The sequence below is a fragment of the Copadichromis virginalis genome, linkage group LG9 (assembly GCF_057382275.1).
Source record: "Copadichromis virginalis isolate Kocher_CV1m ecotype Utaka linkage group LG9, C_Virginalis_male_GT1.1, whole genome shotgun sequence".
Taxonomy (NCBI): domain Eukaryota; kingdom Metazoa; phylum Chordata; class Actinopteri; order Cichliformes; family Cichlidae; genus Copadichromis; species Copadichromis virginalis.
In genome coordinates, this window is record NC_140626.1 from 27150894 (window position 1) to 27170608 (window position 19715).

Below are 19715 nucleotides of genomic sequence, written 5' to 3' on the forward strand. Positions count from 1 at the left end.
AGAAGGCGATGTGCATTTTTTTCGACCATTGAAATATGACTTGAGATTCCTTTATGCTTAACAGTGCATTTTCCGTTTGTTTAACCTCGCTCCTTCGCGTTCCTCGACTGTTTATTTCATTTCCAATCCCCTTTGCCTTTTCTGCTTACCTTTCCCTTTTTATGTTGCGCGGTGGATCTAGTGAAAATGAATTCTGCAGCGCGTGCTTTATTGTTCAAACACGTGCGCGTGTCGTGTGTGTGATGAAGTCGTGTCCTGGAGAACTTTTCGATGCGTGCGTCAAAAGTACGTGAGGACTGTGGCGCATTGGACGGCCGTAGTCGGTGGTGAATGAACGGGAGGAGGAAGAAGATCTTACATTAGCTCCTGCCGGCTGCGGGGACTCAGGCAGTTGACAGAAACCCAGGCAGAGGGACTCAGTGAGAACAACACTGACAGCTTTTTTGGGGAAACACGGGGCGACAAATGAAAGCCAAACAAAAAATCAATTAATTATTATTATTTTTTGTATCTGTTTGGCAACCTCTTGTTTTCCAGAAGATTTTTACGCAGCGCAAAAGAGTACAGAAAACGCCGCAGAGATGAGTGTTGCGTGGTTTTACGTGCTCTTGAAGGATCATCTCTCTTGATAAAGGGACCAAAGCGGACAAAACAAGGTTGCCCGTGATATTTTCTAAAAGAAGATTGCAAAGGTGGAGCGATTAGAGAAGGGCTGATGAAGGGACTATTAATCCTTTCAGTGCATCAAACGTGCCAAGGGGTACTAGAAACGTTTGGATGGAAATCGGGCGAGTGTTTGGAACTGTTTTTGGTTTTATATGAAACTGGTGATTAGTAGTTGTTGTGACACATCTGGAAGGATTTTTTTCTCTCTCTGAGATTTTAATAAGGAGTAAAATTTCGCTTTTTTTTAACCCACCACCGAAAGGTTTGATAACATGAGCGATATCTCTGCGTGAATACTCAGAAACTTACATCTCTATCTTTTTTCTCTCTTCAAGTATTCCTAATCTAAATGGAATTAGTTGAGCCTAAAGCCGTTTGTGAAAGGAACAGACATGCTACATGGGCACAGCTTCCATCACGGTAAGACATCCGTATTCACCAACTGAAGCACACTTGCTGAAAAGCTCTTAATGTTTGTCCTACCCAAGCGCAAAAGCGGCATGATAATCTTTTAATCAGTTTAGACGGACTGTAAATATCAGAGCAACAGATCGAAATCAACATAGGAACAAAATGGTGATTCAGTAGGGATAAACAAATATGAGATGAAAAACGGATGCACCGCATCCTGCAACCTGTAAACTCACAGTGAAGGTCACAGTCTTAAGTTTTTTTTTAACCTCCAGTTTTATTTATGGCAGGAAATAGTCATATTGAGATTGTTGCAGTTTGTGATGTGGGCCTATCGTTTAAAAAAATATATAATTTTGAAGCCTTTGGCTAAAAGGGGCTTTATATAGGTGTAGTCTTTGTTGGAAGAGACTTTTAGTAGCAGCCTGTAGGTTATGTTCTTACGTGACCTATAGGTTGCGTGATCTATACTATTATTATTATTATTATTATTATTATTATTATTATTATTATTATTGGAGGTATTGTGTGTTTTTTTAATTCCTTTAGGTCGGGACCAGGTTGTTACATTACGTACATAAATACAGTCTTAATACCTTTGTTCCAACCTAAATGAAAAAAACAAACAAAACAAAGACAAAAACTAGTGTAATTAAAAAAAACAAAAACACCCCCCAAAAAAACCCCAATATGAATTCATCTTTCTTTCCTTACAGTTGTTGCAAGTCTACTCATACTTGGGTTGTGTGGGGCAACAAAGAAGGATACAGCAGGTAATAGCCATCACCAGCTTGTCTTTTTGGTGTCCAAATGTCCTCTGTTCAAATTTATATGTATATGCTTAACACTATCAAATACATAATGTATGTGTGTGTATATTTCAGTGAAAAACAATTCTGGAGTGAAGCCTGCAGGTCAGTGTGGAACGTGGGTAAAGGAAGCAGAAGGAGGGCTCTTCACTTCTCCCAATTACCCAAACAAATACCCCCCAGACACAGAGTGTGTTTACATCCTTGAAGGTAAATCATCTCTTTAAACACAGCAGTAGTGAAGAAAAAAAGCCAACGCGATCTAGCTGTTTATTCTCAACTAAAGCACTACTGAGGCTATCCTCAGTGAGTGATGATACACATTGGACTGATTGGCAAGCCTAGAAAGCCTTTTTTAAATATAAAAACATGTTTTTTGTGTGTCAGTGCACATAGCCTCATTAATGTAGTACCAAAGTGAATGTGGAAATAACATCTCTCGTTATTTAGAGATGACTTGACTAACAGCCAGAATTTGAGTTGAGCGCTGATAATGAAAGAAGCTGAATGTTCATCGATGAAAGCATGACTAATAGTTTACGCCATTCTTTGTGCTAGGTAGTAATTATTTCCATTGTGTTTTGCAGCTCCCCCAAGGCATTGTATCGACCTACACTTTGACGAGAATTATTCAATCGAGTCCTCTTGGGAATGTAAATTTGACAACATTGAGGTACGAGATGGACCGTTTGGCTTCTCCCCGATTCTCGGACGGTACTGCGGTCAGCACAGCCCGCCTGACATCAGGAGTAGCGGCAGATATCTGTGGATAAAATTTGTTACGGATGGTGAACTGGAAGCAGTGGGATTTTCGGCAAGTTACAACTTTACTGCAGGTATGATTGTTTTTGTAGCTTTTTAGGCTTTTTTTTAGACTTCCTTTATAAGCATATTCAGAGTTTATAGCTCTAACAGCAGGTTCCCAAGTGAATAACGAACATCATCTGGGGAGCTCGGCCTTGATATTTGTGGAAGCCTCTTAGAGTGTTATTGATTGTCTGTCTGCACACGCTCACTGTTACCATTGGCATTATGCTGTCATTGGCTGGGACACTCTTGTGACTGGTTGGCTCGCTCTTGTTTTTCTCTCTATATGTGTAGAGACATGGAACGGTTTCATCAACACTGATTCACAGGGAGAAGCTAACCTATCTGTAGTGTCGAACACAAACCTTGGCGTTTTTTAATTTACCTCATCTTTGGTCGTGATAGCATTACTGAAGCAGCATGAGGATTGGTGACAAAGAATCAGGGCATAAGAATGATTTAATATTCACTCACCCACACTTGACTGGGTTTAATAACACTGTCAACTTTTTTTTTTTAGTGAGTCAAAGGCTTGAAAGACATAGTGCCAGGAAATGCATAGAGTATGCCAATTTGTCTCCAAACCTTCTGGGGCATTTTACCATCGGATATTTGAGCGTGTCACTGTTTAAATAATGAACACATGCAGTACATGAACCTTTCATCTGAAAAACACGCTATTAGCTGCAGGCAGTTGAAAAGAAAGCTATTGGGGTGAAAAGGGAGAGAGCTGCAGATTTATCTCCGATTGCTTTGTGGAAATCCGAATGGTGAAGCTGTTCATAGGAAATTGCGGGTTTCTACTGTATATTGACAAAGCAGCCTGGGGATAAACCCAACTTTTACCTCAGGGAAGGGTTTCAATTTCATGCTGTTCATACTGACTCCTCTTCACCTCAGCGCACACTGCAGTACCATAGCCTTGCCCATCGTGTCATTCTGTTCTGTTGGCTTTGGTTTATCTGAGTAGGAGCACACCATTAAGCTCGCTCATTAACACAAAGATTCTTTTGTATTTATGTTCGATTAGCTTTACCAATATTCTTCAAAGGCAGATGTCAACTCTTGACCAAAATTAATAATTATATATGAGATAAGCACTGTTTCCAAAATGTTAAAGGTGATCATAAAATGTCAAAATAGTAGCATTTTCTGAGTTTTTACCCTGACTAAGTCTGCATAGCTTTGTTTCCTAATGGGTGTGAATAAGAATTCACATGCGGTAATTGCAATTAACATCTGTACTGTAATTTTTCAAAATTGCTCTGAAAAAGAGTTGCACATAAAGGATGTTTTTTTCATCCCTGATAGTTAAAGACCCCTCTTTTTTCCCAGCGGTGTGTAATTCAAGTATTGTTTCTCCTTCCTGCTTCTCTTGGGAGTCCTATTGAAAATTTGCTTAGAGAACAGTGAAAAGCTTTGCCTCTTGACTTGATAGGACATATCTGAGGCATATGATTTCCATAATTAATGAAGATAAAAGTCTTGAATTCACTCGACTCGATACTCTGAAATATGGCAGTGTGAATAGTGTCTCACATCTGCAGCTGCTCTGCTAACCATGCTAATTTACACAGCCCTCCTCTCATGAATGGAAGCAAAAGAAAAAAAGATGTGGCAACAAAGCTGACATGAATCATCTCCTCTCACTCTCTTTCCTCAGTCATTTTAGCAGCTGCCAGATAAAGAAAAAATTGTGCCTCTCCTTCACATTCTGCTACTGTCCTTTCAGAGCTCTTGATGACTAATTCGGTTAATACAGCAGCCAGTGAATGAATAACCAATGACTGGAATCTCCAGTATCTAATGTCCTAGCATAGATCTTGAGGTACTTGAAGTCTGAAGGTGCTATGTATTAAATTTTTATATTTATATAAGAGATTTAGCAGACAGTAGAGATCCAAATATAATAGTCTTTGATGCACTTAATGTTCCTGTTGATGTGACTCACAATTTAGTTGTCAAACACGTTACACCCAGATTCTTCATACTCAGTGTATTGTGTCACAGAACTTGTACAGCATTCTTTTTTCCCCTCTTCAAACTGTGCTGTAACTTGTTTTTTGCAAAGAAATCAAAGTTACGTTGGGATTTGACAGATATTTTGGAGGTATATGTACAGTAGCTTCCGACTCAATTACTTACAGTCACTCAGACACATTTTTAATTACAAGATTGCCTGGCACTTTTGCAGGATTTATAATGGAAGCTTACCAGGCCATGGCAAGCTGCCTGTGTGACTCACAAGCGAGCCACCTGACTGAATTAGAACACCTGACACATATAGAGGTTCCTCACATGACATCACTCATACCTTGCACGAGAGTTGTCCGTCATATTGGATGTGATACAACTACCAGTTATGAGGAAGAACTGTGTATTCCACATGAGCTGTTACTGGATGCTCCTGGCTATCACTAAGCACAATCAGTTGAAAAGAGAGGGCTGCACCAAAACCCTTTTTGGGATAGGTGAGACTGGGTCAATTAGCAAAAACAAAGTACTAAAAATTGAAAAAGTGTGATGCAAAGAGGAAATGGAAAGCATTTGTAAAGTCAAGTAGGTATGTGAAAAAAGAAACCACAAGGAGATTAATGGCAACACATTTTTCTTTCACGTTGACTGCCATCAACCTCCAGCAACCACTTGCCAACCAGTTTGGGAGCATGCGTATTTTTCTTGCAACGGGTGGTTGGTAGATTGGCCCAGTCCAGTCTCGAGGCCTGTCTGACTTGGACCTAATTTACTTGGCCTTACATTCTCATACATCCAACATGGCTGATAAGTTAACTTCACCTACTTAGCTGTCACGTAAATGCAAAACCTCATTAGGTTCCCCAGCTCCCCAATTGCAGCCATTTGAGACATGGCCTGTATAACACATAAGTCACTTAAAGTAACATTAAGAAAAGGATCTATGTGTGTTTGTGTGTACTGCATGCAGAAACCTTGACTTCCACGCAGGCTCTGTAAAAAGAAACTGCTTCTGAAGAGGGAACAGTGACAATGAGTTACAGACAAATTTCTTAATCTCACTTTGAATTAGAGGCAGAGTTGATGATGCATATGTCTTGCTGTTTATGCAAAAGAATGAAGTTCAGACTTGCTAGTCATGCTATTATCTACTGGCACCCACAGTGCAAGAAGTAACCATTTTGCAGCCTTCACACTAAGCTAAAAGGTTATTGGTCATACTGGCAGTAGCTTAAAGACATGTGAGTGGCTTCAGTCTTGGCAGCGAACTCTTTGCAAGAGAGCAATTTCACCAGCGTATTTGTTAAAATGTCACACTAGTTTCTCAAAAACACCAAAATGCTGTACACTTAGTCTTGACATGTAATCTTAATACCACTTTGAAACAGCACGCAAACCTCAGTGTATCTCAGAATTGATCACATACTGCTCAGTAATCAAGTGAATATATAAAAAAGCCTGTTTAGCCAGATGGGATTGAGACTAAATAGTGATCAGCAAATATTCCAAAACAAAACTATTTTAAGAAAGAAGAATAAGGCCTGAGGCTTCCTGCGTTATAACTTATGGTTTTATTTTTGTGTTAATCTGCCTTTTTCATTACAGTGCCTGATTATACATGTATTCATGGCAGAACCATAATGTAATTGTGAACTAGTGACGAAATGTAAAAGTGTGATACTGAGCCATTGTGTGCAAAAGCCCGTTGTGTGGTGCTATGAAAGAAACTATAATGAGCGCAATTTAGTTGTCTGTCATAAAAGCCAGCACAGTAATAAGCTTGTTATATTTTAAAAGCACACGTGAAGTTGTGGCCAACAGATTTGCATCATCCGTGGAGGTCAGCGAGAGAGCTAATGCATTAGGTTGACGGGCAGCCTTCTATATTGTGTAATATAAAAGTACAACGTGTGCAGCAGGGGAAATTACTCAGTGGAGGAGCTGTGGTATGTGTGTTTCTGTGTGTATGTGTGCATTCAAGACTGCTGGGGGATTTCAGCAGCATTCTGCTATTCAGGTTGTCCTAGGGCGCCGTGACCTTGGACCCTTGTGGACTGGTAGATTAAGTGGTGTTTCAGCACCTTAAGCGAAAGCCAGAGCAAATAAAAGCTGCAAGTTCTCCCGCCTCTTGCTCCCTGCACTCGGCTGTTTGCAGAGCCAAGACCTGGAACTGAGACAGATGCTGTGTGGTTTGTGATAAAATATGGAGACTGTGGTGCTCCATGAAAAGCGACCATACATTTATAATGTTGACTGTTTTAATGGTTTTCGTTCGATCTTTTTGAAATGTGCCGCACACAATCTAATATTCCTCATCGTTTAAATTCCACAGGAAACCTCAGATGTTAATCGAACATCTTCTTAATGTTTTCTTCTATTTAAAATTTTAACCGTGCCTGGTAATCAAGATGACACTGAGCGATCACAGTGCTTCAGAGCCAACCGCGCTCTAACTGGGCTGAGAATTATTTTGAAATGAGTCAAATGGCATTTAGTATTATATCTGGAATAGGATGTATGGGCCCATCACAAAGGAGGCAGGGTCATGAGATTGAACCTAGATGGGCTCAAACAGGAAAATTGGAAATTGAACCACAGAGATCGACTTGTCTCTCTTGGAAGCGGCTGAGTACAGCGACACCATCGCTGGGGCTGGGTAGAAAGTTCAGTAACTTCCCAGTAACACATCTCTTTCCAAAGCCATTTGCCAGCAACTGACATTTAAATGTTTGAGTCACATTTTATTTAATTGCATCCACCAAACTCTCAGAGTGAACTTTCTAAAGACACTGACATTCAACAGACAGGCAAAGAGAGGTAAATAATCATTCATAATAGTTGTAATTTATGGTATTGTGTGTGGAAAGCGAAGTCACATAGGTGTTTTAGGCTGTAATAAGGACAGTTTTAGGGGAGTTTGTTCAAAGTTTGCCTGTAGAGAGAAGTACAGGTCTGGAGCATATTCTACATTTGTCTGCAAAAACTCACAATATGTCATGAAAGTGTAAAAGAAAGACAAAAGTGGGAGTCATGGAGTATCTATCAGGATCGTATTATTATGTAGCACTTCTGTGATATTCAGTAGTTTGCAACACAGTTATTTGCCATCCATCACAATATCTGTGTAACTGGAGAGGGAAAAATAACCCTCAAGTGACCTGAAGTGTGTATTTATCCACTGCACCATAGCAACTGATCTACTGTTTCAACCATTCAGTTATGTGTCAGTTTAGTTAACCAACACCCCCTATTGGGTCCCACTGGGTAACCTTCTTATTTCTCCTTCTCCACTGTTCACTTTCTTCACATTTATTTGATAAGCCCCACCACAGGAAGTCATAATGCAGTGACTCTAGTAAGTCTGAATCCATTTGAGTAGCTCCATAGTTTGTGCCAATAATTAGCACGATGAAGCAGTACAATGTTTTGCTGTATCGAGGTATTGAATGTAATTGTTGTCTGGACTGCTCTCTCCTCATAAGCATTTTCTTCCCCGACTGCAAACTATTGTTAGCTACTGCAATTGTTCCTCGTAGCTCTTTTCTCCCGAAAGACAAAAAGATGATGCTTTTCACGCTACAAAATCTTTTTCAAGTACTAAACATGTATCCAGTTGTTGGCTGATAACACTTAGTTCAAACACATTTCAGTCTTGTAGTGTGTGCATGTGAGATGCGGTCCACTTGCCATCATAAATCTAATAAAAACATTGTCAAAGTGGTATAGCACCTAAGGTAGTGGGAGTTAAATTTCATTTTCCTCGGCCCAGCAGTGGTAGGGTTTCAAATTCAGTGGAGCACAGAGAACAGGTAGAAATGGAGAGAGAAATCTCCCATGGTACACTTTTGGGTGTTCCCTTAAGACCTCAGTGTGTTTGCCTGAATAAGATTCTTGCATGTAGTCATTACTAATAAATCACAAAGCCACCACCAACAACAAAATTATCTCCCTCCTTATGTTTTGCTCCAGTGCTTATTGCCATTAGCGCTGCCTACAGTGCAGGACACATTCTCTGGGAGTTTCTTTTCTGATTGTTCAGGGCTGCCTGCTGTTTCTCTGATTATTATGGGTCTTTCTTTTCTTTACTGGAAACACATATAGGTGTACTTTTTTTTAACACACTCCCCATGTGTTATATTGTTTCACCAAAGGAACGCTATCAGGCTAAAGGCTTTAGCAAATAGAAAATAACCTGTGTTAAGAGAATAGGCTCTCCTGCGTATTTTCTTTTCTAACTTTTTGTTTTTGAGTGGTGGCTGCCAAACAAAAATCTAATTTCAAGAGGAATCTCATGCGCTCGCATCAGGTGAAATACGTCAAACGACAGGTGGTACGTCCGAGCTCAGCTAAAGACTCCCTTCTCTCTGCGCTGAGCAAAATGAGACGGATTGAGCGAGTTAGCATTACAGGCACACCTCTTGCAGCTGTGGATGAGGTCAGCCGTGCCCTCGCTCCCCTCATCTCATCTCTCTCTGTTTTCAGCTAGCACACTACCTCTTTTCTTCTCTCCTATTTTCTCTCATGCTATGCATGGTTCACACCAAGTTTATGAAAGGGAACAGCACACAATTCTTGCGCTTTCTGTGATGTGAAAATTGCAAATTTACATGCAATTAAAAGGTAAGTCTCAAATATTAAAACCCCGTTTCTATCATTCCGATTTATGATATTTACACCATATTGCTTAAATAAGATACTAACTTGGATTTTTCCCTTTAATTACTCCCTTTGTAGAATTATGGTTGGTAACTAGCTGGTTTGTTAGTGGTTTTCTCACCAGCTAGATATATAAGCTATCTTGTAAAACTACATATGTTGGAAAAAAGTGATTGAACTTAGCTGTGCCGCTTTCTTGTGTGACTGTTCATCTGCCCCACTCAACTCCTCTCACATCCTTTGCTCTGATATTACACCTTGCTCCTTCCTGCTCAGCAGTGGAATCTCAGCACAGAGTGTTCCCCAGCTTATCAGACAACAAGCCTTCACTCAGGGGACAACCAGTCAGAGTTTATCGCTCTTGTGGAACTTAACTCACTGTCCAGCGGGATGGCTGATATTTACGTCCTCTGGCTGTTTCAGCCACTCCTAGCCAATTACGCTGCAGATCAATCAGCAGCTCAGCCTGCCTCCTGCTTCTATCCTCTGTGGCGGTTTGTTAGCCAGGCCTGCTGTTCAGCTACAGATGCTTCTGGGGTCAGGGCATCTCTCTGTTGTAGCTGGAAGTCTGCAGTAATGTAAACCATGCTTGGTGTGGGGGTTTATTTGTGGTGTGGTGTGGGGATTGGAGTGGGGTGTGTGTGTTTGTGTGTGTGTGTGTGTGTACATGTGTTTGTCTACACCATGCAACTCTCCAATCTGTACCAAAATCTTGGCTGCCTTCCTGTTCAAACCCCTGTGTCCTTCCTGTGCGACATCCACAATAGAGTGCTCTATTGTGTATGCACGCTGTGCTTGCTACATTGTGCACATGATGCATATGGTCTCCACTGCATTGGAAATTAGCTCGAGTGTTGTAAGGCTTTTTTTTTTTTTTGCATTCTTCCTACCTCTGTAGGTATAACAGCTTGCCTAGGGCTCTTTGTTTCATTAGCCTATCGCTGTGGTGGATCCATGGCTGTCATGCCGAGAGCCCGACTCTCTCCATTATGCTGTATTAGGCAGGAATGAGATTGAGCTCTGTGTTTTATCTCTGTACACATTAAGGCCTCAACCCATCGAAAACGTCTAAGAGAGTTATTCCCTTAAGAGCAGATTGAAAAGGTCTTTTGATTGTTGGAAGGTGAAGGAATTTTGTTTGTTCATCACTCCTGATTTGCACCTCTGATTCCATATGGCATCACAGAGCAGACTGCTTTGCGTGCTTGATGGATTTTACTTTTATTTTCATCTTCTCATCAGTAGGACGCTTCCTCAGGGATGAATGATGAACGTTCTGTTTTCATTATCTACACTTTTGCTCCCCCATTTTCTTACATCCAGTTTGGCAGCGGCTTGGACTTTAAATTCCCAGCTTATCATCTAAGAGCAAATGTCCGATTCCAAAGGGACCTAAATCACATTTGGCTTCTGGGTAATCTAATAGGTAATGGCAGGCTTTTGTTTGGCTACTGGAAGAATGATGTCAACAATGAAGGAGGGCATCCATGATGGGATTATGAAATGTGGAATGTCAGTAATCCTCGTAATATTGCAGAATAATAAAATAGTTGCGGATTCAAGCAGATGGCCACACCAGTATATAATATTCCCTTATAGAAAATGACAATAAAACGAGTTAATGGTACATTTCATGAACTAATAGTGCAGCTTGGGCCATATACCAGCTACTCTACTTCATACACTGCTGAGACCGTGATGGAGGTTTAATGTATATCATTACCATCTGTTAGGCTTACGGGCAAACCGTGACAAGTGGTTTATGGTTTACAACTGAATGAGTTTCCTCCTATTTCAGCTTATTTCATGTATTCTTCTTTTCAAGGTTCAACCAAGGAACAAATACTCAACATGATTATAATGGAACAAAATGTTTACACAAAGCAGAGCGCAAAAGATAGACTGTATTATGTTCAACAAAACTTGAGTTTGCCCGCTTAGTTCAGCTGCCTCATCCTGCCTTTTCTTATGTGTGCAGAGGGTTACTACGGCGCCCAGAGGATCCATTAAGTGAGCTTGCAGGGTCCTAAACTGTTCCTATAAGAAAGGCCAGTTTAAATTGGACCGCTTGTCGTCCTAAAGGTGCATGTGACATTTGGTTTCATAGAGGTGTAAACCAGATTGCACGATGTTCCGTGTTATTTTGTCTCAGTTCACTTTTTGCTTGAGCTGCCAAGCATTTTTCTCGCTCTGCATCCTCGAGTCGCACACCTTGACAAAACTGTCAAAATGACAAACACGAATCTCCTTTTACCCTCGTCAAAGCTCGAATTGCTCATTCGTCTACGATTTTTGAGGTTCACGCAAGAGAATTTTACTTCCTTCTCAGACCATTGACTGTACACCGGCGTGCTCCAGCAGCTCATTTAAAGCCATCTTCTTTCAGTGAGCGACTGAAGTCTTTCTGGCAGAATGGAAGGACGTGGAAAAGTCAGGAAGTCAATCGTGTGTGTTCGTCTGCGTTTCTTTCTCAAACTAACACTAACAGTGTGTTGACGGCATGGCCTTGCTGGCATTTTCCAATTGGCAAGCTCGATTAATCACGGCACTCCTATACAATGCGACGCACATGGCCACCCACTGTTGCTGGCTCTCATTATTCCCCAACACGGGAAAATGTACAGCACGGAAAATGGAGGCAGAGAAAGAGCAAGACTATACAGGAAGGGTATATATGAGTGATAAAAGTAACAGGGAAAAGAGAACAAGAGACAAAGATGGAAGAAATTAAAGGAGGATTCAGTGATACAGAGAAAGATTTGGATTGCTGTGAATAGGTTGTGGCTGCGCTGTGAGGAAGACTGATAAAAGACTGGGGCTGCTCCATGTCCCCTCAAGGCTTCTGCTTCTATCTGAATATTCATTGAGCTGACAGTGGCTTTTCTCGCCACCATCTATAAAAGGATGCCAATTGGCTTTTACCTTGTGGCTTCTAATAAGCCCGTGTGCCTAACATGCATACAAATGACTCTTCGTAATACACAAATGCACATGCTCGTTCCTGTAACCTTCTCACGAGCAGCCTCAAAACAACTTAAAGTACCATGACGGTTTACTCTCAGTAAGTTTCAATTGCTGTGCATTAAAGATATTACATTTTTTTTAAATGCCACTTGTTTGGCTGAATATCTCCGGGATTGAAATTGAGACTTGCTGACTTTATCTGCTTTCCTGCATGCAGTGTGATTGCTTATTCTTTCTTAATAATGAAATATCTGATCTGCTGCAGGGGTTGGGGGGGGGGATTGTTTCAGGAAATCCTTCAGTTTGTCAAAAAGCAGATTATTCATCCATTCAGCACATTTATATAATTTTTATTCAGATATGATCCAGGATAGTCAGGTTTGCAGTGATTTTTTGTAATCACATTGCATCACTTTGCTCGGGGTTGCAGATATCTTTGTGAGAATAAATGAGTTCGCTGGAGAATCTGTATTCTGCAGGTACAAGATCTTTCCTGTCTAAACGTAATTTTTAAGGCTGGCTGTCACTGTCCACGTATATGGCCGTAGACATACAATCTTGTTCTTGTAGCGTGTGTGTGTGTGTTTGTGTGCAGAGGATATTTCTCATCCAAGAGTTGAGTCAATCTGGATTTTGGTTGGGCGAAACTGCTCAAATCTGTATGCTGCTCCTAATCCCTGTGCACAAACACAGACATACACTCTGGACCTCCGCTGAGCAGCTACATCTGAACCCTCAGATCTAAAAATCCTTTTCATTTTGTCCTCCAGTTTATTTGTAGGGGTAGTGTTGGTCCTGGGTTTGTGTGCTGGCAGCAAAAAAAAAAATCTCCATGTTCGTAAGGAGGAAAGCCGTGAAGAATAAAATGATGGGAAGTAGCTGAGCAGCAGGGCTCTATCTTCAAGTGGAATACACACACAGCACAATGCTGCACACATTTTGTCCGTTTTATACACCGGACAATCTTAAATATTCAGACGTAATCCGTTTTGGGGCTCTGCTGGTAAAATGTAGAATTCAAGTGCGATTTGAATCATAGTCCTTTCCCTAGATAACTGGGTGCCACAAGGACATAATTTCCTTTTTCTTAAATTAGAAAAGATGAGGTTGAATCTGCAGAGCTCGGCTGAAAATTTTGTCTCCCTCTGGGCAACACTGTATTTCCTGGTATTTCAAAAGTCTGCCAGCTTTTACCTTCTGACTTAGTAGATATTTCACACTCTGTCTCTGTTGTAGAAAGGGAGATTATGTGTGTAGGTTGCTGTACCTGTGGGAAATTACTTCACCTACCACTTCAGAGACATTTGACTAATGTTTTTGTTGCTTGACATGAACTGAACCACGCCACATGTAATGAAAACACCAGAGCACAGCGAGGTAAGAGGGCTGGAAACAGCATTATAGGGTCACGCGTCAGAAGGAGAAATAAAGAAGAGTGGGAGGTAGAAGGTGAGATTAGATTTAAAACCTCCCTTACAAAAACTCCTTGTGTGTTTGTAGCTTATAGGAGAGATTGACTGTGATCAAGAAGAAAGTCTGAGTCATTGATTTTATCGTGCTCTGCCTCTGAAGAGCAGGGCTTTGTGGAAACTTATATTGTAGTAGAAAAAGCTCAGTGAAAATGCCTAAATTGAGTGCTTGGAGAGGAGGGCTTTGGTGTGGCTTAAATATTCATTTGCTAGTGGCAGTAGCTCTGGAGTAAGGTTTTAGCTCCAAGCAGTGGATCTCTTGACACACTATTTGTCAAACATCAGTGATTTTTGCCCGATGGGCTGATGCAAAGCTGATTTCAAAAGCATGGGGTTTGAATGTTGAGTTACACGAGCATTTATTGTCCTCCTGTGGAGAAAGGTGCTTTTGTGTCTTAATAAAGAGGTTTGCTTTAGCAGTTTAGAAATGATAAGTGGTTTGTTAATGGCTGGGTATGCTATTTCTGAAAATCCGTCATCCTATAGCACTGCATCGTCTGTGCAATTGTTCTGTTTGATTGTTTGTTTGTTTTTTGGATAAAGTTTATTGTTGTGTCTCAAATTGTGTACTTCCACTCCCAAAGCGTAACATTTTACACTAGGTGACAAATCGTCGGTATATTACGCTGTCGGCCACCCAACACGTCCCTAATGAGGAAACATGGGAAGCATTTGGAATGAATCTTCACATGTGTGTTTATTTTACTTAAATCGCTTTGGAAAAACTATCTAACATGATTAAGGTGGTGGTTAACGTTAGGGATAAGGTTGTGGTTAGGGCTGGAATACACGGCTGGAACGTGTATTACCGAGGTAGCATCATTCTATTCGATTTCATCGACAATCTGGCGTGTAACATTGGAACGCGGAAGGTCACCTTTTGTGTTCCCATGGGATGTCTCGGGACATGAGACGTTAGCCCTCAATGGATGTCGTGTCTTGGCAATGCAGAGTAAAGGGAGGGACCACCAAACATGCAGCAGGAGGACTCTATTTAGCCAATACTGATGTTGTCATTGCAAACCAGGAAGCTAACAATAGAACAAGGTTGTTATAGTTAACTAAACTAAAACCTAAAACTAGATTATTATGGCAGAAATAGCCTTAGTTTTGTATTTGTTAATCTGATAAAAAAAAAAATAAAAAAAAAGATTGTCACAAACTACCTGATATTGTTTTTATGGACATGTTTATTGAGGCTTTGTATGTCTTCTGTTTACGTTGGAATATCTATCATATAAATGTGCTAATAATTTAAAAAACACTAAAAATTAACATTAAAACTAATAAAAAGTAAACTGAAAACCACTCTGGAAACTAACCGAAACTAAGCTGAATTTAAAATAAAAAGTAAAAATGAAATAAAATAAAAACTAATTAAAGAAAAATCCAACATGCAATAACTCTGCAGTGGAAGGCTGCAGACCTAACACAAACACTACATTACAGAATTAAGAGGCCTACAACAATAAGTAGATACATAATGACAACAGACAGAACAACAAATGAGGGATTCATGAGTTGGAACGGGCAAAGTGTAAAAGTGGATTTTGAGCTTCGATTTAAAAGCAGAGATTGAAGATGCTCTTTAAAATAAATGTAAAGATCCAAATGTATCACATGAACAAAATATTTTCAGTCTTTGTTGGCAGGCATGTTATTTAGGGGAGACTAATTCATATTCACGACTGCAGTCTACACAACACCCAGCTTTGTTGCCGTAACACATGTGAGTAATTAGATAATGTATTCAGTGCGCCACATGAAAATATCCAGAGAGAAATATTATATGAAGGCATCGACTCAGAATGCATTCTGAGCTGTCAAATACTGGTTTATCTGGTTTTTTTCCCCAGTTTGGCAAGACATCAAGTAAGCATTTGGACATTAAGTAGCTGCTGGCTGTCCGTCAACTTTTCCTGATGTCAAATCATTGTTGGAAAATACTTCCAAAAGGAAAGTTCAGGAACATTACCATGACATCAGTTTGAAGTACTTCTTAAGCATCGCCTAGACTTCCCTTTTTAGACTTTTTAGCAAGAGACGCTTTGTTTTTTATCAACTACAATAAAGTGACGTAAACATTTAAGTTTCTCGATAGAAAAGAAGAGAAAGGAAAAAGCACACCAACTCACAATGTCATCTGACTGAGTTAACTCACTTCACATATGCATCATAGGATTGCTGATGTCATAAGTGTAGACATCTGTAGAAAGATGTTCATTTCACCAATGAAATTCAATTTAGGTGTAAAAAAAAAAACATAAACAGCTTAAAAGTTTTTATTTATCAAAAGAAAAAGTGGGAACAAACATGGTCAGGTAAAATATTGTGTGGACTCCATATGAATTTTTCTTTAAAAAAATATGTTGCTTTTTTGCAATTGTTACACACTGAAGGACGACAGGGTTCATTCAGGTGCACATGAAGATTTATTGCGCTGAAACACAGCAAAACAATTCAGTGTTACTGGCGGCTTCCATTGTAATAACTGGCCTGCGTTACTTTTGTAGCATTATGTGTAATGGCCACGTATTAATCAGCCCTTAACACACAGAGAAAATGACCAGTAAACAATAGACAACATAACATGTACTGGCTGGTCTATTTCCTATAACTTTAACTGAAACCAGCTAACAGTTTCCTTTCACATTACTGATGGAACAACACGGTTACAGAGATTAATGCAGGAGGCTAACATGACTTAGCTAGCGCACAAATGTTACTAGCATTACCCACAGATAACGTGAAACAACTCCCTTATTAGCTCACATTAAACACCATATAAACAAGAATTACACTCCAAACATGTTAAATAAGTATCAACTTTACATAAATGTATGTAGTTCTCGTATATTGCTCTCACCTGAAACACAGCAAAACAATTCAGTGTTACTGGCGGCTTCCATTGTAATAACTGGCCTGCGTTACTTTTGTGAAGGATTATTTTGCCAGTTACCCGTTTGGCTGAGCCGCCACTGCCACCTACTGGCGAAACTAAATATCGCCCTAACATCACATCAGGTGGGAGCAAATGAGCTTTTCGCTCTGTGTTATGATGCAAACTATTGTCACAACAAATAGCAAAAAAAGATGATGGGGGGTGGGCACGAACACATAAGGAACACATCTGAGACTTGTTCTTAATGCTCAAAATACTCAGGGCGCCACACAATAATTAGATCCCTATTTTTCACTTTGTAACAGCCTGTTTGAATTTACCTCAGTTCTGCGTAGGACCACCGTTGGCATTCGTCCTTTTAAGCTTCAGTTTTTGCTCATGAGGATGTTGGGACTTCAAGCATGTTTTCTGCGTAACTCTTGTTTACAATTGTGCTGCTCTCAGTTCTGATTGGACAGATGTTTCTGTTACCATTGCCACTATACTGCTGCGCATAACAGCTTTTCTTTCTTCTTCTTTCATCTACTACCTGAAGGGGATTATCTGCCTCCATTCGTACTTCAGCATCCCGTAAAAAATTGCATTACAGAATTATTCAGATCCACGTACTGTCTTTGATTAGGCAGCTATGTTAATATGTTACTTGGCTACAGATATGCCTTCTTGACACAAACCTGCCCATTTATTGGAGAACACTGGCTAACACGAGTGCTGCAGTTTGCTGCGGCGTGCTGGAAACAGTGTTTTGAAGTTCCACCTTTCTTGGTGTTGGCAAATGTTGAGTCTTAGATGTTCTTTGGTTCCATTCAATAAAGGAAACACGTGCACATCACATTGCGTTTGTTAAAACACCAAGCTTCAGGTATCACTGCTTTGAACGGTACTCTGAGCGTCTGTTGGTAGAGAAGAGATAATTCCTTCCCTCTGCTGCCAGTGCACCACCTCATGAAGCTTTATTTGAAGATTAAATCCGCAATTTTCAACCCATAAATGGCTCCTTCCTAAATGGCTTCCTCCTAATGGAAGAAGCCATTTGTGTCATGCCATTTACGCCAGTGGCATGACTTACAGCGACAAAGGCGGGTGTTGTTGGTTAGACAGTTGTGAATATAAATTAGTCTCCTCTAAAGAATATGCCTGTTAAAAACGAGTGAAGATGCTACGCTCACGTGATGAATTTTGAAGCATTGATTTCATTTTTACCAACTTAAATTTGCCCTTTTGATGCCAACCATACAACTATATTGATAATGTTAATTAAACAGCCTCGCAGAGGTTAGCCCTTAAGGTTTGGCATTTCTCAAAGATTGGAAACTGTTGTAGTGTTTTTACAATTTCTTTTAGCACAGCTTGTGTTTTGTCAGTGCACTTGGAAATCTCTTTTGGGTTTTCTCAGTGCAATCCTGATCAGGACTTTTCTTTTCATTAAACGCGACAGGGATTTCATCACCTGGAGGCAACAGCTTGCCTGAGGTTTAGATGTGTGAAACAGCCGCAACTTTAGTAATTTCCTAAACTAGCAGATGGGATTATAAGATCGGCATTATGAGTGACAAAAGAGTTTACATGAGGGCAGGATATGTAAACGAGTAAGCGCTTCCTCTGTAGGGTGGGTGGTGAGTCCTTATTTAGGCATATCCGATTCCCACCTCTGTCACTGGACTTTAACAAAAAAAAATCGCTGCGAGCAATCGCTGCTGCACCGCGGCCGGCATAATTAGCCAGCGCACCAAAGAGCAGTGTTTCATTACGCTGGAGTGAGATCTTTATTTGATCTTTCTCTTTTAGAACATTTCCCTGTTAATACCCCTTCTGATGCCTGATTAAAACTCACAGTAATGTGCATACAACACCCCCCCTACACACACAGAGACATGCAAACACACACACACACCCTCTATCAGACACAAAAAGCCAATTTAAGAAAATTAAAAATCTTTTAAAAGGATGTAGTTATCTCGCTTTTTTTTTCCAGCGGACATCTTTATGTAACTCAATTGATGCATGACTGTTTCCATTAACTTCTGAACCCTAAGTTGGTATAAATATTCTTTTCAATTTAGATAGCGGTGAGTGGTGAATGGGGCGTTACGTTAGCATGCATGTAGCGCGTCGACCTCCACGACAATTCTTGACGAATCCTTCATTCTTTTTATTGCATTAAGCCGATGTTGCTCTCTGCTCTGTCTGCGAGCCCGGACGACCAGCTGTCTGTGGCGACGCACAGATATACAACGCAGCTCTTAATTGCGGATTGTGATATTCCATGTGCAAATCCTTCGCAACAGTGTGTCATTTATTTTTTCCCCCACTCATTCTGAGTCATCTCGGGCAATTTGCCTTCCCCTTTCTGAAAGCATCTTCTCCTTTATCCACGTTTTATACAGCATCTGAGCAACCTTGTATTTTTGCCCTCAAACTGGTTCCTCTGAGGCTTATAGCATGTAAGCACTTGCGAGAAAGAGAGAGGGGGAGATAACGACAGTCTAATAGGGTTTATCAAAGTCAACCTGAATACTCTAACAGTCTGGGCCTGGACATCAAAGCCTACTCTCCACTCCACTGCCAACTACTCTGGGCATCCGTCAAATAGCCAAGCAGGGGAAAGCCTAAATTGACTTAACTGGACGACGGAAATGTTTGTATTGTAGGGACAGTGTTGCATCTTCAAAAAATAAAAATACAATAACTGAGCCTTACACCGGAGTATCGTTGCACTGGTTTACTGAACCTTACTTTCAGGGCATGTACAGAACATGAGCATCCATTTTCTACTGCCTCCTACAGGACACACACTTCTTCCACTTCCTTACACATTAATGTAACACAGAACTAATACTGCCTCTCCTGGCATTACCATTGTAACAACACATTCATTCTGTTTCTTTCAGAAGAATAACAGGAACTTAGGATGTAGGTATCTATGAATAATAACTATTATGTATACTCATATATTTATATAACCACTTATTTCTTGCGATACCACAGACAGATACTCTGATGAAGGTGTAATCCCAGCCTGTCAGTGTGACTGTGAATAAACCTGACATTTTGAAG

The 19715-nt window shown here is 40.4% G+C and overlaps 1 protein-coding gene across 4 annotated transcripts in view; it reads left to right on the forward strand.

Annotated features, from left to right (window-relative positions):
• Positions 1-338: 338 nt before the first annotated feature.
• neto1l (neuropilin (NRP) and tolloid (TLL)-like 1, like) overlaps positions 339-19715 on the forward strand; it is a 76963-nt gene continuing 57586 nt past the window's right edge. For all 4 annotated transcript variants that reach the window (XM_085468535.1, XM_085468536.1, XM_085468533.1 and 1 more), the window contains exons 1-4: positions 339-1086; positions 1794-1850; positions 1962-2096; positions 2474-2722. In XM_085468535.1, the coding sequence (XP_085324661.1) occupies positions 1059-1086; positions 1794-1850; positions 1962-2096; positions 2474-2722 (469 nt within the window). In that variant the 5' untranslated portion in view covers positions 339-1058. The remainder of the gene's footprint in view (positions 1087-1793; positions 1851-1961; positions 2097-2473; positions 2723-19715) is intronic.